This window comes from Python bivittatus, unplaced genomic scaffold, assembly GCF_059951505.1.
Source record: "Python bivittatus isolate LINGU-HERP-01145 unplaced genomic scaffold, Pbiv_v1 ctg000960_np1212, whole genome shotgun sequence".
NCBI lineage: Eukaryota > Metazoa > Chordata > Lepidosauria > Squamata > Pythonidae > Python > Python bivittatus.
Genome location: NW_028277124.1, coordinates 1,989,347 through 2,013,050, shown reverse-complemented (window position 1 = coordinate 2,013,050; position 23,704 = coordinate 1,989,347). Strand labels below are relative to the sequence as shown.

The following is a 23,704-nucleotide window of genomic DNA, read 5'->3' as shown; positions in this document are numbered from 1 at the left end:
ACTAAGAAATGGTTAATTTAATCACTGGGGTGAGTATGTGACAAAACTTTTCTTTCTTTCTTTTGCTTTTTCACTTACACAACAGAATACTTTTGCTGCCATTTCCTCATTGAACTGGCCAAGGATAATTCTAACATCATTGCCCTGCAATGGAAAAAAGAAGACATATTAATTATTGATATTTTCATTTGTATTAATCAAATGCTGTTGTACATAGCAAAAATAAATAAATTCATATTTTCAATCTACAAATTTCTGTGCTACATGGACAGTTCAGTATATACCCAAAAGGTTGTAAATAAAACAGTGAACCCTAGCACTATTGGTAACAAAGAATAAAATTCATATATAATGTTTTCATATTATCTGTGAGATGCAGTGGTTATAAATACATTAACAGGCTGGTCCTCTTGTATGTTCAATACATGTGAGGCACAGAAATGATCATCATTGCAATATTAACTTTTTACAAAATGCTTCAAAGAAGGCTACAGGAGTTACATCATCCATGGATACTGGAAACCAGTGCAGTTTCATGCTATTAATTAACTTCAGTAATGATGTAGGCACTAAATTTAACAGAGATAAATTGAAAAGGATTATGTATCCATATTCATAAAATGCCAGTTTAGGTACATCAACATAAACCTCTTCTTACGAAACTGCAGCTAAGCATAGAAGACTGAAATTGTTGCTAATTTGAAACATTTTGAACCAGAACATTTTGCATGTCCCTACTTTTATACATTGGACTCTGAAGGTTCCAAAATGAATTGTTTTGTGGTTTGTATAGAAAGTGGGTAGCTTTACCTCTAGTTGATCATCATCCAAAGATGCATTAAGGAGTATCATCAATGGAAGTTATTTCATTTTCAGAATCAGAACAGAAAACATCAAGAATCTTTCCCACAAAAGTCTAGTTATTCCTTTTCTTCTTATACATAAATCAGCAATGCAAAGAAATAACATCTCCTAATATTTTTTTCTAAAATTACATATCAATAGTTATTTTAGTTTTGTAAAAGTAAAAAATTAAACCCTAATGTTTCCCAAAGCAAATCAACCTTATTTGGAAGCAATTCTCTGTTTATATCACTCCAGTTCTGTGGTTCAATGAATTTGTGAAAGGCTTTTGTAAAAGGCATTTGTGTTTGAAATATAGAGATAGGCAAATAGTTAAATAGATAGAAGTTCAGGCAGACTCTCCTTCACGCTATGAGATATATGAAGCTGGACAGACTGAATTAGAATTTAGTATATTCCTGAATACAATATCATAGAGGTTTGGTTCTCATCACCATAATAAACATTCATCTAGCTGTAACACTCCAAGTTGAAGTTGAGAGCTCACAAGATTATATGATTTTCTGTACCAAAACTCACCCAGACAGTAACCCTGTACATTGAATATTAGAATGTCAGGGAACAACAGTCTCCATATATCAACATTCCTTCCAATAATTTATAGAATGCCATGCAGCTTAAAACCTTAACACATTATTCTAGAGCAGGGATCCCCAAACTCTTCAGCTCTTTGACCCTTTCATAAAGTTTCAGATTGTTCATTGACCTCCAAACAATTATATGAAAATAATTTAGTAAATATTACTTTAACTAATAGTATTACAAATAATAACAACAACAACAACAAAGACAAAAAAGTCTGGATAGTGGACACTGCAATACTTGGAGACAGCAGAATAGAAGACAAAGAACTGGAGAAAATCACAAAATATATAGACCTGCAGATAGAAGTAGAACAACTATGGCAAAAGAAAGCAAAGATAGTACCAATAATTATAGGTGCCTTAGCAGCAATTCCGAAACATCTGAAGCACCACTTGAACATTGACAAAATCACCATCAGTCAATTGCAAAAGGCAGCTTATTGGAACAGCTTATATCCTGTGACCCTTCAACACCATCAAACAACAACATCTGCCTATCCCAGGTTCTTGGGAAGGACTTAATGGGTGGATAAAAATGCCAAATCCAGTCTAAACATCTGGCTGACTGTGCAACCCACTATAACAACAACATTGACCTCTTGGATCATCCTGTCAACCCTTCAGGGTCGATACTGACCACTTTGGAGAATCCTGTTCAGGACAGTCTATAGAAACCAATTAAGACTCACTTCTAAGTAACATGCTTAGAATCACACTACTATCTTCAGGCTTATTCTGATTTCTTTTTAGTGAATTTCTACTAAAAATACAACAGTTTAAGGATTTCAGAATTTCAGTATCAGTTATCCTCTGCAAATAATCAGTCTGCATACAGAGAATTCTTTATGTGGACCAACAGGAACAATTTCCTATTTATTGGTACTCTAATTTATTTTTAATTTTAGTACTAATCCAGGTTCAGCAATGGTAGCTTGATTAGGTAGCTTGATTACTCTATAAAGTTCCTGAAAAGGGAGTGGGAGTTCATTATAGGAAGAAAAACCTATTCAATCTGTTTTCCTAATTTCTAATTGCAGCAGTTTCCTGTTCTCAGAAGTGTACTGAAACTGTTAGGGCTAGATTCTGAGCACCTTCTGATGCTGTCAATTTTACTCTTAAAATTTAGAGAGAAAGAGAAAAAAAAAAGAAAAAGTTCCAAATTGTTAGAGAAATATCAAGTGGGAATGCTCCTCTGTTTATTTATTTATTTATTAGTATTAATATCCATCATTTCTTCTGTATTAAAAAGTAGGAATGTTAATATTCATAGTATCCAGAGACTATATTTGACAGCCACCCCAGAATAATAAACAGGATGCTATGCTTTGTGAGGAGCTGGGAACAGGGGGCAGGGATAGTAGCAATTGTTACATTATCTGGTGACAAAAATCCACAGTAGAAAACACACACACACACACACAGAGAACAGCTTAATATTCATGGCTTCATGTTCTGAAAAGCTTCAGATCTAAAAATGAGATGAGATATACTCCCATCTAGGGTTAATTTATAATTTCAACATCAATATTAAAAGTTATCACATTTATCTGAGCAAATTAAAATGACAGAAAAATATACACCAAAATGCCTTAAATAGAAAAGGGCATTTGGTCATTGAGAGTCATACCTCTCAGGTTTTTCCAATAATATACAATGTACAAAACAGATTGATATCTATGTTTTGCTGAGAAGCCCCCCAAATAAAAAGTTATAAATAGCATAAAGAATTTTGATTTGTATGTTCTAATTCTTTCTTTAGGAAATTGTACTGAAGGAATAAACTGTAGTCAACTGAAATAATTTCTGCTTCCTACTAGGGAGTCTTTATCTCGTATTTCTGGTCATCCTTAAGGGTGAATGTGTTATACATGAAAATTATAAACTACCCATTCAGCACCCAGACAACACGTACTGTAAAGAGGATAATGACAGAGACATGGGCAATGCAAACAGATTGAAAAATATGAAGGCCAAAATGTGATAAACAGGAAGCTTAAACATATTTAACATGTTGTTGTTGATCGCACAGACAATTGTTTAGACTGGATTTGGCATTTTTGTCCACCTATCGAGTCCTTCCCAAGGACCTGGGATAGGCAGAAGTTGTTTGATGGTGTTAAAAGTATCGTCACAGGATGTAAGCTGTTCCAAGTGAAGCTGCCTTTTGCAATTGACTGATGGCGATTTTGTCAATGTCGATGGTGTTCAAGGGGTGTTTCTGGTGTTTTGGATTGCACCCAAGGAGCCTATTACTATTGGTTCTATCTTTGCTTTCTTTTGCCATAGTCGTTCTACTTCTATTTGCAGGTCTTTGTTTTTTGTGATTTATTATTACTATTAGCATCGTTATTACTATTCAATTTGTACGGCTGCCCATCTCAACAAGTGACTTTGGGCAGCAAACAATTGTATAATAAATTAAAAACAAATTCCTATCATAAATACACAGCACTGAGGAAGATGTCACAATCAGTGGCTGTTACTACAAGAAGGAGAAGGGACCCTTCACACCCTTGAGGCCTCAGGCCCTTACAAAAGGCCAGCAGGGTTTGGGCCAGCCTGATCTCTGGAGGGGGAATATTCCATAGGGCAGGTGCTACAGCAGAAAAGTCATCCCTCTTGTGCCCCGCCAACTGGCATTTCCCTGGCTGACAGGACCTGGAGGATGCCCATCCTGTTGGGCTGAATTGGACAGGTAGAAGCGACTGGGAAAAGACAGTCCCTCAGGTAACCTGGTCCCAAGCCATAAGGGCTTTAAAGGTGGCAACCAGTGCCTTGAATTGTATCCAGAAGCACGCTGGGAACCACTGCAGCTCATGGTGTAGTGGTGTTACATGTGCTGAGTAACCGACACCATTTACTACCTGTGTAGCTGCATTCTGCACCAGCTGAAGCTTCCAAATGTCCTTCAGGGGCAGCTAGAGAGTGCATTGCAGTAATTCAGAAGGGAGGTCACGAGGGCATGAGTGACAGTGAGCAGGGCCTCCTGGTCCAGAAATGGGTGAAACTGGCACACAACTTAAAGGTGTGTAAAGGCCCTCCTAGCGATAGCTGCCACCTGCTTTTCCAGCAGGAGCCATGAGTCCAAGAGGAACCCCAGATTGCACACCGGGTCTGCCTGAGGCAGTGCCACCCCATCCAAGACCAACGGTGGAAAAATCTCAGCACCAGAAGGTCCAAACACCCAAAGTCACTCAGTTGAGCTGAAGCCTGTTGTGCCCCATCCAGGCCCCCACAACCTCCAGGCACTGGGACAGGACATCCATGGCATCACTCAGGCAGCCTGGGATGGAGATATTAAGCTGGGTATCATCAGCATATTGGTGATACCTCACCCAGTGGCCTCATGTAGATGAGGGGGGAGAAAGGATCAAGCCCTGCAGCACCCCACAAAATAGGGACCGTTGGCTGGACCCCTCCCCTCCTATCAACACTGACTGGAACAGCACAGTGCCACTCACCCCCAACTCCCGAAGCGAGTCCAGAAGGGTACCATGATCAATGGTATCGCAAACTGCTGAAATGTCAAGAAGAGCAAGGATGGATGCACTACCCCCATCTCATTCCTGCCAGAGGTCATCCAAGAGCGTGAACAATGCCGTCTCAGTCCCATACCTCAGCCTGAATCCTGACTGAAAGGGATCCAGATAATCCATTTCATCCAGTGTCCTTTGAAGCTACAGTGCAACCACCTTCTCCACACAACAAAAACTATCCAGATTGGTTGGGTCAAGCAATGGCCCCTGGAGAAAGGGGTGCACCACTGCTTCCTTAAGAACTAGTGGGACCACCTCCTCCCTCATGGAAGAATTAACCACAACCCAGACCCAATCACAAGTCCCCTCCCAGGCAACCTTGACCAGCCAGGAGGGGCATGGATCTAGCACAAAGCTGGCTGAACTAACAGCTGCAAGAACCCTGTCCACTTCCTCAGGCTCAACAGGATCGAACTCCTCCCATACCAGACAGTCCCTGTAGCCTTCATGGCCCTGCACCAAGGCCAGAGTCCACCGCAGAACAAATGCCAATGCTCAGCATATTCCTCACAGTGACCCTGTAGATGAACCCCAGAATTATTCCCTCCAAGAGGGTCCAGGTCACCCAAAACAGGGCTGCTGGATGGCTATCTGTGGATCCAATAAGACCAGAAAAATAATTACATTTTGCTGCCCTTACTGCCATGAGGTAGACTCGAACAGCAGCTCTAGCCTGTTTTTGGTCAGGTTCAGTCTTTGTCATTTGCCAGCAGCGCTCTAGGTGCCTCTTCACCTGCTTCATCTTGCTCAGCTCTTCCATAAACCACAGAGAGTCCCAGGAACCATGGGTGCAGAGGCCACTCAGGCGCGATCTGATCCAAAGCCTCAGCTGCCTTTCCATTCCAGGCGGCCACCAGGGCTTTGGTTGGACTGTGCAGTAGAACTTCTGGAAAACCCCCAAGCTCCCTCTAGAACCCAGCTGGGTCCATCAGTCACCTGGGATGGACCAATCTAATAGGCCCAGCCTCCTGTGCTGGGGGATAATGCCAGAGAACCAGAGGCTCACCAGGGAGTGATCTGAGCATGACAGGAGAGAAACCAATATCTCCCCCAAATCCAGAACACCTTGCCACTGCTCCAACAGAAAATCCAGGTCAGGCGTATGACCACTATTATGCATCAGGCCCTGGATGACCTAGGATAGGCCACCCTGTCATGGTGGCCATGAACTCCCAAGCTACCTCAGACCATGCCCCCCAGAGAAGGTAAGTTGATGTCCTCCAAGACTATAAGGCTGGGGAACTCCATTGCCAACTCGAGGCAGGTACAATAACAACAGTCCCAACTGATCCCTGCAGCCCAACTTAATAAATAGGGTCTTGCAGCCCTCAATTTGTGGGGCAGCACCCCTGGGTCCCTCCCAAGTATCTTGGATTACCACCGCCACCCCTACCCCTGGGGTCTTGGCTGATGCCACACCCGAAACCCAGCTGGGCACATATCAGAAAGGGGACACCTCCCCCCTCCAGCCCCAGCCAGGTTTCAGTAATACATATCAGGTCAGCCACAATCAAATCATGGATGAGGGTGGCCTTATTACAGACGGCTATGGCGTTCAACAGCAGCAGCCAACAGCATAGGGCCTTGAAGGTTAGCCCACCAGGGCCTGGGAGTGAGATTGAGGGGCTGGAACGTGCCACAGGAACATATGTCCCCATACCTGTCACTACCGAGATGTTTTGAGCTGCCCCCAATCCTCCAGAGACTTCCTCTGTCCCCTGCCCATAATGGTCCATGCCCGAGCCCATAGCCACCCCCCATACATATCCATCCACAACCTCCTCCAGAGTCCACTAAACGCAGAGGTGCTTCTGCAAAGACTCAGCACCTCTAGATAAGCAGCCCCTCCCAACCCTACACTCTTAATACCCTCCATCAATCCCCTCTCACTAGACTGGCAGGGTGCCCACACATCCAGCAACCAAACAATCCTGAGTGTGATTCAACCCCCTCCCCCGGCTCTCATTGGTAGGGAAGGTAGACAAACCCCTATATCAGGGGGAGATAGGTGTAATAACACTAGTAGGTGTATATAGGTGTAATCACACTAGTAGATTTCTTTTGAAAAGAGGGATGTTATTATTGCTCAGTATAGAAAATGCAAATGACCTCACACTTTCAGTTATGTTACTTGTTTATCTGTATGTATAATGTGGTGGCAATATTCTACTCATCTCTAAGCTCATTATGACTTCACATTCCAGCATTTACATACCAAATATCACATTGTATACACAAACACATACCCCCACACAGAACACTGATTTTACGATAGTTTCTCATTTCTGGCACATATTGAGGTCTATGTTTATTTTGGACTAATGATGTACAATGGATTCAGCAAAAGCCTGAATCCCAAAGTAATTCTGAACAGATTTTCATTAACTGTGGGTGGAACAGATGGGTCTTAATTCACTCCATTTCTGGACTTCCACAATGCTCTAGTATGCTATAAAACTTTAATGTACTACAAAAGATAGAGCAATGAAAGCCATGACAAAAAGGGGGGAAATTTCTTATTGTGGACAGAAGGGAGAATTCTGGATTCAGAAAGCAAGGCTTGCCTTCATATCAGATTGGCTCGCCAAATCACATCTTGCAGGGAAAAACAATGTAAGAGTTTAAGAAAGATCCTAAAATCCTTCACCATTTCTCTATTTACATTAGGCAGCCTTGTCTTAATTCCTGATCAATTATATGACAGAGTTTTGTGAACCATGTTAACTATTTTACTTGCACAGTAACTGATTTATTTTATAAAAAACATTAATGAGTTTAAATATTTATCTTAACCTACAACAATTGGCTCTACTACATTCATAAAGGGACATCATCATTCCTTATAAGCATCCTTTCATCTGCCCAAAATTTTGTCAATTTATTTGTCAGAAACTTGGCATGAAATTATTGTTTATCCCCAAAAACAACATAATAGGCATTTTTTAAAAAACAAAGATTTTTCACAAAGAATATCTCAAGAAGTTCTGCATGGATTCCTATAAAACTGGCACTCTTCATCACCTGATGAATGCCTATCATTCATAAAAAATAATTAATCCCATTCTCTTGAAAAACGCAGATGTTCTCCTGTTTTTGTTTCTCCTATGCTATTCCAGATTCTGGCTTGAGTTTGAGACTAGACTGCCTCCAAAGTTAACTGAATGAGACTGGGTGTTTTTAGAGTTCACAGCTGATGAAACACTGCCCAACTCTACTGTAGATAAATTATGTCAGCGTGGAATGAGAACCAATGTCTGAGGATTAACACGTGATCCATTGCTGCTGTATATTGATTTACCTATGTTGTTTAAAGTAGACATTTCCCTTTCTATAACAAATCACAAGTACTCTGTGCCTATATAATACTCTGATTATGGGATGGATTCAGTTGTATTCATTTTATATATATATAAAATGAATACAACTGAATACACACACACACACACACACACACACACAAATAACAGGCAGTCATGATTAATTTCACTCCCACTGATTTTCAAAAGTTCTATTCTTGTTGATACCTATGGCGAGTTGGATGGTGGTGGTGCATCCATCCGTGGGCTACTTGATTTCTCAGCAGCTTTCAATACTGTTGAACATGGTATCCTTCTGGGCCAGCTCCATGGGTTGGGGATTGGGGTCATCATTTTATGGTGGTTCTCTTCCTTTCTCTGGAGCCAGTTCCAGTTGGTGTTGGGTTGCAGGGACAGATCTAGGCTCCTTCTTTGTGTGGTGCTGCAGGGTTCTGTTCTCTCGCTTCTCCTTTTCAACATCTACATGGAACCACTGGGTGCAGTCATCTGCCAGTTTGGGGTTACATTGATGATACCCAACTATATCTTTCAACTCTGGGCTGGTCAAGTGAGGCTGTTGAGGTTCTGCCCCAGTGCCTGGAGGCTGTGCAGGTTTAGATCAGGAGGAACCATCTCCAACTCAATCCTACCAAGACCAGGTAGCTATGGATGTTTGGACTGCCCAGATCTGGAGATATTCCAACTTTGACTTTGGATGGAGCGGCACTTCCCCATTCAAGGGTGGTGCATAATTTGGGGGTCTTCCTGAACTCACAGCTCCTGCTCGATCAGAAGGTGGCAACAGTGGCTAGGAAGTGTTTGTCCAGCTTCATCTGGTGTACCAGTTGCACTTTTTTATAGATTGGGGGGACCTTCAGAGAGTAACTCATACTCTGGTCACTCCATGACTTGACTACAGCTTCACAAGCTACACTGGTTGCCAGTTTGCTTCTGGGTGCAATTCAAGGTGCTGGTCACTATCTATAAAGCCCTACATGGCTTAGGGCCTGGTTACTTGAGGGACCTCCTGTCTCCCATAGTATCTGCCTGGTCAGTTCAATCTGGCAAAGTTGGCACACTGCAGTTTCCATGAATTAAGCAATGCAACTTTCAGGACCCTGGAAGTGGACGTTCTCTGCAGTAGTACCTGGGCTCTGGAATGAAGTTGCCCCCAAGATCTGAATGGCCCCTACCCTACTGGTATTTCAAAGGGCCCTTAAGACATGGCTCTTCACCCAGGCTTTGGTGAGGATGACTGACGCCCCTTTTCTTCCTTTTCCTTGTTCCCATCCAGGTTGTTTTCTCTGCCATCTCTGTTCCTTTATTTTTGTATTGTTTTTGTATTGTTTTTAAATGTTTTTTAAATCTTCTAAATGTTCCTTGTTTTTAAATGTTTTTAACAATTTGTAAACTGCCCAGAGCCACTCGTAAATTATTACTGTTGGTTGCACAATCAGACAGATATTTAGACTGGATTTGGCATTTTTATCCACCTATCAAGTCCTTCCCAAAGACCTGGGATAGGCAGATGCTGTTTTTTGATGGTATTAAAGGTATCATTGCAGGATGTTGCTGTTATTATTGTTGTTATTATTAATATGACTGTCCTTATACTTCAACAAAATTGGGCCCTTGATATTAATTTGCATTCTTAGAAAGAAAAAGAAATTGAACTTGTACAATTTGTAGCACACACAAAGCATTCTTGCTCTCATTCATATAATTCTGTTGACAATCTAGTTATAACTATATTAATCACATCATTCCTATGTCATTACAGACTTTAATATCATATATAATAATTTTTATATCATGACTATAATAACAACTACCCTAAATACCAAAATCTAAAAGGAAGTCTTCAAACTGAAATCTATTAAAATTGTTTATTTTAAGCCACTGATGGTTTTTTTCCTGCCAGTTAGTTTTTTAACCTAGCAAAATAGTTACACCTACCTTAAGCTTTTTGACACTTGTACAGGGATCATTAGAAAAACTCTCTGTATCTGATATTTCAATATCTTCACCATACAGAACTCCAGTTAGATCATTCCGTACCTATTGCAGAATGAAAGAATGACAAAATAAATATATAGGTATCTGGTACTGAACATTTCACTGTCTTGTATCTTAATACTGTACATATGCACACTAAGTCAACATTTATTATAGGCATTTTATATGAAATAATATGAAGAGTGAGAGTTGGGCTATTCAGACAAGTACAGGTAGTCCTCGAGTTACAACTAGTTGTTCAGCAACCGTTTGAAGTTACGGTGGTGCTGAACAAATGGTACTTATGCCCAGTCCCCAAAGTTATGGCCATTGCAGTGCCCCTGCAGTCATAGGATCAAAATTTGGGCACTTGGCAGCTCGCCCGCACTTACAACCACAGGGATGCTTCAATTCCCCCCACCCGCCTATCTCCCTCCATCTCTGCCTTTTGGCCACCCTGCACAACCACACTCCTTGGTGGTGGTAGAGGTGCTGGGGCTGAAGTAGAGGTCCAGGGTCTTCAACAGTCTCAGCCAACTGCCAATGCCCCCTGGCCTCTACTCCAGCCCCAGCGCCACTGCCGCTGAGGAGTGCTGCCTCAACCTCCATACCACAGCCAGCCATCCCACCACCACAGTGCAAAGTCCAGCCACCCTGTTGCCCAGCACTCTGCAAGCCCTGCTGCACCCAGCTGACTGTCACCATCTTCCTCCCACTGCTGACGAGGCACACCAGACTGGCCCTATGCAAGGCAGCTTCTGGCTCTGCCAGGCCTTCTTCCCAAGGCCACTTGCGCTGTTCTCAAAATAGCATGTGCCATTCTCCAAATAGCATGTGCCATTCTTGCGATGCTTCAGAAGGCTTCTGAGGCTGGGCAGGGCAGGGTGGCAAAGCGAGTGCGTTGCGGTAAGGCCAGCAGATGCAGCAGAGTGCAAGGCTGCCAAAAGGGCAGAGATGAAGGGGTGGATAGGCAGGTGGGGGGAGTTGAAGAGGAGGCAGTCCCTTACTTTATCAAAGCTCAGGCTGAAAGGGAACAAGCTGGAATGGTTTGGATCGGGATGGGTCCTCGCCTAAGGATTGGCAGGATTTGGTTAACAACAGCAGTGGGGACTGCCAGGATTGCTGTTGCTAAGTGACGCAGTCATATAACATCATGCTTTATGACCACATAATTTAGAGACAGAAATTCCAGTTCCAGTTACTGTTGTAATTTGTGGACTACCTGTACTGCAGAAGTAAGATCCATAATTTAGCTATTATAATGCAAATAAATAATTGTATACTATAGAAAGTTATTCCACACAACTGTACTGCATCTTTTCAATCTGTAATACCCAGAAAAATTCTACATTATCCTTAAAACACAAACTATGAACTGAAAACAACTAAATGCAGTGCTGAATATTATCCCTGAGTATATGATATATAAATTTCACACATTTTCTTCACTAATACATTCAAAGTCACATCAATACTTTATTTCTTTTGCATGTCATTTTCAATGGAAACTTGTTAATTAAACATATATTTTAGAAACATAAACAATATTAGATTCAGTTTCATTATAAAATGATTCCAGTATGTCTACTTGACATGTAAAATCAATTTTTATGTTGTGAAAGTACAGAGCAAAGAAATTAAAATAAACAGAACTAGAACCAAGCTTATATTGCAATTGATGAGACTTAAGTTATATGATTGCCCATATAACTCACCAGTGATTCTGGGTGGCTATCATTACATTAAAATAATATAATCAATAATAATGGAGATAAGACAAAACACATGTTCATCAAATCCAATAAGCACCACTGAAGACAGGAACATATAACTACCAGGTTCAGTTTCCCAAGGGGAAAAACAAGTTTTTAATGCCTTCCAAAAGGCTAACAGGATTGGGACCAATCAAATTTGAGGACAGAGATCATCCCAAGGAGGAGGTACTGCCATAGAAAAGGCATGCTTCCTAGATCTCACCATATGACATAGAAACAAGGAAGGGACCTGGAGAATGCCAAGCCTGGAACAGCATGTGGGATGGGCCAATTTAACCAGAGATAGATGGTCCTATATATACATGTCCATATGCGCATATGTATTTATAATGTGAAGTGCTGAATAGCTTCTGCCTTTTTGGATCAACTATTAACAATAGAGGAAACAGCAGTCAAATACTCTGTGGAGTAGCACTTGTTAGGGGAGCAACAAAGGTGCTGGAAAAGGTATTCAGATGTTGTGGTATGTCCATACCTAGAACTTTAACTTGAGAAATATTTTAGGATGGGGGGGGGCTAGGTTATAAGAAGGGACATCTAATGCATTTAGGGGGGGAAAGTAACTGTTTTCTCAGCTATTTCTCTGCTAATCTTTGCATAGTGATGTTCTGCACCTTTTTTCTATAACCAGTTTTACTTGGTGCCATTGAATTTGATTTCATATTTACTCCCAAAATATCAAAAATGGGGAATTTATCATAGCTCCTGACATGACCCCACAAAAGCAACAGGAAACTTTCTGACACTGTCAAGACACATGTTAGGAAAAGACAATTCATCAGGCCTTTCTACTTGTGTCAGACATGGGGCATATGAAAAGAACCACTCCTAAGTCATCTTGGTTGCATTTGCCAGAACTGAAATATCTCTGAGCATGCCTGTTTACAACCTATCGCTCCTACATGCCTCATAAAATAAAATTCATTAGGAGGGAAACATGCCTTCAAAGCTGTTGGGCTGAAGACCCTGTCACAAGGCTTACTACCCTCGCTCTCTCTGCACACAGATCTTCCTAATGACACAAATCAATCAAACTCAGAAAAAGACATAAAAAATTCCTGCGCAGGCCTGAGTACACACTCTAGGCTGGTCACAGAAAGAGAGAAAAGAATGTACAGAAATGAAACAGTTGCTTCTCTTAAAACTCCTTCACTGTGCTCATCTGAGTAAGACTTAAATACATATCGGTGTGGGATTAGATTTAAACTTAAAGATTTAGGATTTATGGATTGGTATGTATTATCTTATTGTAATTCTTTGCGTTACCTAAATATTTTACTTTTTTGGAATATTTTTCATCCCTTTTGTTAATGTCTCACTGAAGTACATTTTTAGTATGGGTAGTGAATAACTCTCATATCTAAACCCAACATTACTTTAGAAAGGAGTACCCACAGGGTATGGTACAAAATGTCAAGATGACAGCCACAAGGGTGTGATCAAAGTTTCATGTTGCATGTTAAAAATGGGTGGAGCTTCAAGTGCCCTGCTATGGCTGCCATATTGAGGTTTTTTTTAATCATGCCCTGTGGATATGCCTGACTCTAAAAATAACTTGGTTCAGAATATAAAATATCACAATTGAGTAGTACTGTTAAGGGATAGGCTTTTGAGTTAATGTTGCTACTTAGGTGCAAAAATAAGCTGCCATCCACTGATGTTAGTTCATGAATCACTGTCCTATTAAATACATGCTTTTAAGCTAACTACTGCTCAGAATTAGCACATAGATTATCTACCAAAGCACTGTAATCTATGGCAAAAATCAGTAACTTATAATGCAACATTTTCATGCTCATATAAAAATTTAGAAATTGTATTTATTTATTTGGTTTCTGTCAGTGTAAGCACTCAAAGCAATTAAGACAAAATTAACACACTGCAGATACAAAATATAAAACAGTACATTACAATTAATATAAAAACTATGGTTCACATAGCCTTAATGTCATACTATCATGTATTATATTATGATGAATTCTTTCACATTGATAACAAAAAGCTAAAGTGTTTATCCAGCAGCTAGTACTTATATTACTAGTTCTAATGTTTCATCATATTACTAATGAAGTACTTCCCAGTATCTGTGTGTATGGAAAGAGAAGGATGGACAAACAAGTGTTAACAAGGATGCAAAGATGTAACTAGAGAAAAGAAAGAAACAGGAGAAAGAAAAAAGGGAAAAAAAACAAGAGAAAAAGAAAAAACAAGGGAGCTCAAAATGAAAGGAATATAGAAATGAGGAAAAAGACTAAAAAACCCCACATAAACAAGAGATGCAAAGTGTGAGATTTTTTCTTAACAGATAAACATGTCAAAAGTTACAACAATTTAGTAATTACACAAGACTCCATTGTAAGAACAAGAGTTGTGCAAAGCCTTGAAAGAGATTATTTTCAATGTACAGGAGTACATAAAAAACACCTCTTTTCATATAATTAAAGCAGCCATATCATTTGCTAGTTTTGGGCAGTTGCTGTGTGTACTGGAGTATTGTAACCAATACTAAGAGTTACAGAAAGGATAGACATTTTGGAAAAAGCTGTTCTCATCATATGTGTAAACCAACAGATCCTGAACTGAAAAAATACATGAAAAATATTTTAGACTATGGCTACTGGCACATACCATGTACCTGGACACTTCAGTTCCAGATACACAGGTTTCTTCAAAGCTCAGGATTTCTTTGTATCGATAGGAAGTCCCTTGAAGTTTTATCTGACAATATTTTTGAAACTCAGTATTCTATTTAAAGTTCTATATGTAAACCAGACAGACATGTGAGACGGTGTGATGATTAATGTGTTGGATTCTAGTTCAAGTCCACCTCAGCCATGGAAACTCATTAAACTCATTGCTCTCAGTGCAATCCTCCTCACAGGGCTGTGTTGTGAGGATAAAATTAATGGGGATCCCCATGTAAGTCTCTTGAGCTTTTGGAGAAAAGGTAGGGCACAAATCTAAAGAGGAGGAGGAAGAGGAAGAGGCAGGTGAGGAGAATCTGAAATAAGACAGACATTTTTGAGGCATGGCAAACTAGCACGTCTCCAAGCAAGCGGAGACGATGTCTGCAGCAAAGACTGAAGAACCAACGAGTAGACCAGTTCTATGAAACCTCTCCAGATAAGGAGAGGATGGTAGATTACCCACATGTGCTCCAGACGGCTGCTTCTCACAAGGAGACTGCAAGACAGCAGTCTCCCGTGGGTTTGAGCACTGTGATACAAAGGGAACAGCCATCATGCTCGCAACCGTGGTGTAGCTTTTTAAAGGATACTAGGTTCACTAACCTCATTTTCTAATCATTTTCAGAAATTACCTATTTAACTACCTTAAAGTTATTAGAAATCTTTGGAATGACAAGTTTGAAAAGCCCCTGGTGAGTTTACCTTCATTCCTGAACAAAAAAATTAACTATAAACTTAAGGATTTAAAATATTGGAAATAAACAGCAAAAAGCCAAATAAGACTTTGACCCAAGAAAGTTATAAATTAAGTCAAGTCATAACAGAGATCTGACTCTATGGTTTCAGAAGTTGGACACTACGGGGGACTAAAGATTCCAGGCAGAAAAGGAAAAAGAAAAAAAAAAGTGAAACTTTGCATTTTGTTTTGGGATTTACAAAATGACACAAAATGTTATGACAATTGAAATGCTCCAGGAGATTTTTGAAGAATGGGGTCAGAAATTAGCAGCTACAATGTCAGCAATGGTATCTGCTTCTATGGATAGACTATGTCCAAAAGATGTTAATGAAGGAATGACAGATGTGAAACAAACTTTGCCTGATGTAGAAATACCAGAACCAGAAATACTGGACAACAATAATTAAAAAAAAGTGTGGATTATAAGACAGAGAAGGCAGCTAAAGTGGAAAAACAAATGACAAGCAAGAGAATGACCCAGATAAGGACATTCTACTGGATGTACAAAAGAAGTTGGTTAAAGCTTTGAAAATTAAAGTGGAAATACAAATGATAAACCAAGGGAATGACCTGGAGAATGACTTTTTATTGGATTTACCAAATGAAGATGACTTTGGGATGGGAAAAAGAAAAATTGAGGAGAGATCAAATCCTATGACAACATCTGAATGGAAGATCAAGATTGTTAGAAATAAAAGGAAGGAATATAAAGTTGGTTTGTCTGACCAAAGTTAAAATTCAGGCATGTTTCTATAATGCTCTGGTAACCCTTTATGGACTTTCTGCTGACACCAGGGCTGAAAAGTTGATGATTTATGGATTTACATATAGATAAGGGACCAGTTATGGGAAGAGATATTTGTTTATACTTGTTGTGATGAAGATCAGTAGTCAGTTCTTTAAATATTTCTCTGCTTTTTCTTTATCTTTCTTTTTTCTTTTTCTTTCCTTGCACTTTTTATTCTTTCTTTCTATTGCTCTTTCTCTCTTTGAGTTTAGTTTGTATTTGCTTTTACTATTGTAATCAAAATTTTCAATAAAAATTAGTTTTTAAAAATGAAATAAGCCAGACATTTTAAAATCCAGTCCATAAAGATGCTTGTCAAGTCCATGATGTCCACCTCTCAGTTCTGAAGCATTCTCACGCAACCAGGCTTGGTTCAGACAAATACTTCTTTATTAAGGTGTACATGTAGCTTGTAAACAGAACACTGCTAAAACTAACGCCTTGGGTAAACCTCCCTCTATTTATCCCCCCTCCCCTTATTGCCTGGCGTCGTGATTCCTCTTCACCTGTTGTTGACCTCTCTCCTTCCTCCCCCTCCTCCCCGAGCTTCTTCCTGGTTCTTTGGGCCCCAGCTGCCTGGCCGGCAATCAAGCCAGTCTAAATTGCCCATATATGGTTAAGCTGCTTCCCAACTCCCCTTACAACCATTAACAGCCACCCCCCCCTCCTTAGTTACAAGTGGCAGAAATAAATCAATCCAACTCCCAACGAATGCAATACAATGGAAAACAACAACAGTTGGGTGATGCAGGTTCTGACAATGCTATTTAATGTTATGGCATATGAGACTTTGCTTGTAATCAAGTCTTACATTTTAGAATCTTTACTGCACATCACATAAGACAGCAGAAAAAGACTGATTAAGCTAGGTATGCCACAGACCCCCTATTTATTTTATCTTTCCTGTTTTTTTGTAGAAAACTACATATAATTTATATGTGGATTACAATGGGCCACTATACAAGGTTTTACTGTTTCCTTTTGTTATAAGAATATTTCTAATAGATGATAGGTCTAGCCAGGAAACAGAAAGCTACTTAAGCCCCTTTTAAGGTTTGTCGGCTGGCACAGTGTTTACCATGTTGACTATGAAATGTATGAGTTCCACAGCCAGCTATGAATCTTCCCAGGTAGTCTTAAGATCACACTTCCAGGACATTCTGAGGTCTGGCAACCTCAAATTTGACATGCTGGAGAAGAGTGGGAAATATTGCTGGAGTTTGTACGCTCTGGCACTAGCAGGCCGTAGAAAATGAGGACAAAGAGAAAAGAGACAGATGCTCTGATCCAGCCATGCATGGGAAAAGGAAGGCAACAGGAATCACCTGATTTCTCTTCTCAGGGATCCTGTGATGCAGAAATTATAGGGTGAGTCACTACATGATTTGGGAGGGGGAAAAAACTGGTAATTTCTTTATAAAATGCAAAACAAAACTGAAACAAGTCACAGAGGCAAACTAGCCTCAGTTTCAGTACTGTGAACCTGGTTATAAGCTAAACAGATTTCATTCATTGATCCTAGAATTTATTTTCTTTATATCACAGCACCATATAACGTTTTTTTAAAACCTCCAATTCTTTCATTAAAAGATAAAAATAAAACTGAATTTGATAATGTAAAGGAAAAAAAGTAAATTAGCTTTCCACTATCAGGTGTTCTCAAATGTGTTAGACTTCCATAATTCTAAGCTGATGGCAATGCATAGTTAAAGAGCATCAAACAATGGAAGGCTGACCTGACTGATGAGAAAGTTTGCAAAATAAATTTGCAAACATAAAAAATGCCTAATCAACCAATATAAAAAATTAGCCATTGATTTTTCAAAGTTGCTCTCTTCTCAAAAATTAAGGTTCAGAATGTATGTTTCTACATAAGTAGTTACCTGCAATAGGAAAAAAAAAAGAAAAACCTGCAAAGGAACTATCAAAAGTGGAGAAATGGCACTCTAGTTCCCCTCAGGAACACAAGCGTCCAAAATTTAATTAAATATGTGCATCCTGCATTATAATATGCGATTTAAATATAGCTAATATAATTTAATAATAAAGAATCACATTTATTGAATGACCTGATCTAGAATTAGGAAAATGAGAATAAAGGAAAAAGTTAAATGTCCTTTCTTTTTTATATTTTATTAAAGAACGTCCAGTTATAGACACCCCCCCCCAAAAAAACCCCTTTTTTCATCCTATACACTGCAAACAATTGCTCTTAACAGGGTCTTTCCTATTTTAAAGGGGATGTAAAAAGTAATACAATCAACTCTGTTTTTCCAACTGAAAAAAAAATCTGCTAATTCTTCTATTTTACCCTATATGTGAAAACTTCTGTTCTGACCTAAATGTTATTATTTGTTTATATCAGTCTGTGAAAATGAGTCTAGTGCAATGCCTCTTGTGCGTTTATTTATATATTTCAATTTAGACACTGACTCCAACTGATTGGCAGTTCACAATATAATATCATAAAAACCAATACAAACCAATATACAGACAAATAAAAATAACAGACACACCCAACAAGGGGCCCCATCCATCTCAACCCAAGGCCTGCGAGAACAACCTGGTCTTCGAGACTTTACAGAATGCCAACAGGGTGGGAGCCACATGGATTTCAGGGGCATCTCATTCCAAAGGTCAGGCACCGTGAAAGAGATGGCATGTTTCCTGGGTTCCGATAGATGACACTGTTTAACTGAAAGGATCTGGAGCACACCAACTCTGCCAGCATGTACTGGCCAGGTAGAAACTTTAGGAGGTAGGCGGTCCCTCAAACAACCTGGCCCTATGGCATGTAGGGTTTTATTGGTAATAGCCATCATCTTAAATTATACCCAGAAGCAAACTGCCAACCAGTGCAGCTTGTGGAGCAGAGGTATGCATGGGTACACCAAGGCTATCATGCCTGCCCATCACTGCCTGCACTGCTTCATTCTGGATCAACTGAAGTCTCTGAGTTGTTTTTAAGGGCAGCCCCACGTAGAGCACATTGCAGTAGTCAAACCTTGAGGTGAGCAGGAAGTGAGTGACCGTCCGATGAGCCGCCCAATCCAGGAAAGGGCACAACTGGGGCACCTGATGGAACTGAGCAAAGCCCTCACTTGGCTGCAGCTGCTGCCTGCTCTTTAAGCAGGAGCTCTGAGTTCAAGAAGACCCCCAGATTGTATACCACTCTTGAGTATGGTTGGAAAGTCCTCAGATCCAGCCGCTCAGTGTTGGTAGGACTGAGTCAGAATCAGTTCCTCCCCATCCAGGCTCACATAGCCTCCATGTGCTGGGACAGGACCTCAAGAGCCTCTCTGGCTGGCCTGGGGTCAAAACATATAATTGGGTATCATCAGCATATTGATGATTCCCAACCCCAAACTGGCAGACAATCTCACCCAACAAAGAGAAAAAGAAAGATGACCTTGATGAAGATATGCAGACTCCATTACCAAAGCGACAAAGGGAAAAATGTATCTGAAGTCCACAACAGACAGGAAATATGCAGAAGACGCTCAGAGAGACACTTCCATAATTCACCAAAGTATAAGAGTGTGGAGGAGTTACAGCACAATTAGACTTGCAAGATTCTGTTATTATAGCCCATATTAATAAAAGTAGTTTTAGCCTTCCTGTGGAGTTGATTTCCTAATCTGGTCTACTGATCTGAAACCCAGTGTAGATGTTAATCAGAAGGGAAGAAAGTATCAAACTCTATGACACCCTCTGCCAATTAGGATGGCCATGAAGGAAGAATGAGAATCACTATAAAACAGTGCCCCCAATTCCCAATCCCCACAGCCAGTCCAGAAGTGTACCATGGTTGACAGTATTGAAGGTCACTGACAGATAAGGAGTACTAGGATGGATGCACTACCTCCATCTCGGCTCTGCCACAGATCATCAACAGGTGCAACCAAAGTTGTCTCAGTACTGAAACTTGACTAAAACAGGTCTCCATAATCTGCTTTCTCCAGGGTTCTCTGCATTTGCAGACCCACCACCTTCTTTACAAGCATCCCCCAAAAGGAAGATTGGAAACAAGATAGTAGTTGTCTAAAATTGTTAGGTCCAAGGTTGTCTTCTTGAGGAGGGAGCACACCACTCTCTCTGTCAATGAGGCTGACACCACAGCAGGAACACAACTACAGGTCTCCTCCCTGGCTGCCCTAACAACCCAGGAGGAACCTGAGTCCATCACCTGGTGGCTGAACTAACAAAACAGAAAACCCTGTCTACTTCCTCAATTGTCACTGACTCAAACTCTTCCCAGATCACACTTCAGCCAGACCTGTCTAGTCAGAGTCATGTTTGGAGTGGATCTGAGAGACTATCTGCCAAATAGTCTGAATATTCTTCACAGTGGCTCTGTAGATATTTTGGTGGCCTATCCCTTCCCAACAGGGCCTATAAAGGGCCACTGGATGGCTATTAGTGGATACAATAAGGATGAAGAAATACTGATACTTTGTTGCCTTCATCACCATGAGGTATTCAGGAATATGGGCTTTTACCCATGTTTGGTCACTCTGGGTCTTCTTCTGATGCTTAATCTCCTGGAGCTCTGCAGTAAACCAAGATACATCCTGGGATCGGTGCACAGAGAGAGGCTGCATAGGAACAATATAGTCCAAGGCCCCAGCCACCCACCCATCCCAGGTAGCAATTAAGACCTAGTCAATCCACGCATCAGATCTTCAGAGAAAACCTCAAACTCTCTGGAATCCCACTGGATCCATCAGTCACCCAGTGGGATTCCACTGCAAGGGTGGGAGGGTGACCCCAGTGAGCTGAAAGGCAAACAAAATGTGATCTGACCATGGCAACTGACTGATGTTAATTTCCTCCATTACCAGATCACATCTCAATAGCCCTGAGACAAAGAACAGATCTAGTGGGTGGCCACCAGTATGTGCTGGGTTATCAAGGACTTGGGACAGCTCCATAGTTGCCATGGAGGCCACAAAATCCTGAGATGTCCTGGATTCAACACCACTAGGAGGCAGATTGAAATCTCCAAGCACTAATAGCCTTGAGAACTCGATTGCCAGACCAATGATGGAATCTAGCAGCTCAGGCAGGGATGCTGCTGGGCAGCACAGAGGGTGGGACACCAGCCGCAATTCCAACTGTTCCTTTAAGCCCACCTTCAACCAGAGCACCCTACATCCTGTTATCTGTGGAACAGAGCCTGTGAAAGCCTGTAACAATTCACACATGACAACAGCCACCCTATTCCCCTTCCCCTGGGTCTCAGATGGTGCAGAACCTAAAACCTGGGTGGGTACAACTCAAGAGAGGTACACCCCCTAGGGCTTAATCAGGGCTTAGTTAAACATGCCAGCCCAGCACCCTCATTCATAATAACGTGAATGAGGGCAGCTTTCTTAAACACCCACCTAGTGGTCAGGAGCAGCAGCCTGAACTCAGGGCCACCAAGCATCCCATAGTCAGATGCTGAGAGTGAAAGCCTGGGGCCAGACAGCAGGACTTCAGATGTTTTTGCTGTCTGAGGTATCAGCAACATGCCTGTTGTGGTGCAATAAACTATTTGCCTCTGAAACATTACCCATCTTGGCTTTTATCCAGAAGAGAGCTATATGAAGAAACAGTATTTCATTAACCACACATAGTGAGCCATTATTCCCTGTCTATGAAATGTATACTGTAGTAACCTGGAAAGTTCCAATTTGTCCTTTAAAAAAAAAAAATCTACATTAAACTACCAAGTAAGATCATTCAGAGATTTTGGGTGAAAGGGCTGCCCATACACGGACAGTCAGCTAGCAGTATTGGTCATGAGATTCTAAATCTTGTTCATAGTCTTGGGTTCCACTAAATGCAACATTATCACTGTAGATTCATGAATTCTATAGGATACAGTGTCTTCCAGTAGCAGATGTGTGGTGGGGTGGCTGCTGTAATTTCTCTTACCTGCCTACACTGTCCATGACCTGGTAACCTCCAACTATTGAAACTAAGGCTGCTTCAGGAGATACTCTGGAAACTTCACTAGGCTTTTAGAGGATGATGAATTGGTACTGGACAAAAAAAAAGAAGCACACTGCTTGCTGGGAACATTTCAGAATTCTTATGATTGCCTATAAAGCAATAAATAGCTAATGGTTCATTTGTATTTTATTCTGATAAACATTTTGATATTTAGAAAAAATAGAATGTGCAGGAAGAAATAAAAGGAAGAGAACTACACCTCCAGAATACATTCCACTGGAACAGAAAGAAAAGATTTAAGTTTTAGGCAGGGGAACATTCTGTTGAATACAGCGTTTATAATGGAACAAGGAGCTCCTACAAAATGAAAACGCTGGGATGCTGATAGGTAAGAATTAAGAATGCTTTAAAGACATTTTTATATCAAGCGCTGGAGGAAAGCCAAACACACAGCAGAAAGACATACTCCAGGAATGCAGTAGTAAAAAAACCTTCATAAATATAAAATTACAATTAGTTCACCTAGGCTAAGAAATCTGACGAACACCTTGCTAGTCAAAGGAAAAGAAAAGGTAAAGACCTCAAGAAGGAAGTCAGCAGAATCAAAGGTGATTTTTACATTAATTTATATATTACCAGAACAACATGAGAATTATTTCCACATGGTTGTATCCTATAGAATTCTGGCAGCAACTTTAGGAACTGGGAACTGTCTCCCCAATGCTCATTGTCTATCATCACTTGCTTGGCTTGCCAGTTCCACAATAATTAGGGCAATAGCTTGGCCTGAGACACATAGAAACAGCTCCCATGATCACTTTTGTTAATATTCTGTTACTGCAATCCATTGTGGTTAGAGGAGAAGAGCCTCATTCTTGGTCTTTCCCTCCCCATCTTAAGTGTTTTGTTTTTTTTTACTGTAGCAGCTAGGTTGTTAACTGGTGTTCTGTACCCAAATGGCACTGGTCACTAACAGTTTAAAGAACTCAGTTTGAGGCATTAACCTTTCACTGTTAAAGTTCCAACTAATTTAATACCTGGTTATCTGTAGCAGATATTTATTTTTAGGATGTTTTTCCTCACAGACCTGTTTGTTATTCATGTGGGAGAGACCAATTGTCTTGGTTCCAAACTATGGAAATATAGTTCCCTTGGATTCTAATTAGTCTTCAATCTCTCGACATTTAGAAATAACATCAAGACGCATCTTTTAATTTTTGAATGGCTTTCAAAACCAATCAGAAAAGATTCAATATAAAAAGTAATCTCTCCATGCCTAGTTTGAAGAATGGAAAGCTGAGAATACCCACAAATTCCTGAGGGGTACAGAAAAATAAAGGATGTTAAATTTGCTCTGTTCATCTATTGTTTCCTTTCATCAACATTATATATATATATATATATATATATATATATATATATATATATAAGCTTACAGTGGGTTTTTTTTTCAATGTTATACTCAGTTTTGAATGAAAAAGCCAAATAATTGTAGTGCTTGTAA

The 23,704-nt window shown here is 40.4% G+C and overlaps 1 protein-coding gene across 1 annotated transcript in view; it reads right to left on the bottom strand.

Annotated features, from left to right (window-relative positions):
* GABBR2 (gamma-aminobutyric acid type B receptor subunit 2) overlaps window positions 1-23,704 on the bottom strand; it is a 312,210-nt gene that overhangs the window by 216,362 nt on the left and 72,144 nt on the right. The window contains exons 4-5 of the mRNA XM_088131472.1: window positions 10,237-10,338; window positions 79-144 (exon numbers count right to left, since the gene is read on the bottom strand). Coding sequence (XP_087987598.1) covers window positions 79-144; window positions 10,237-10,338 — 168 coding nt within the window. The remainder of the gene's footprint in view (window positions 1-78; window positions 145-10,236; window positions 10,339-23,704) is intronic.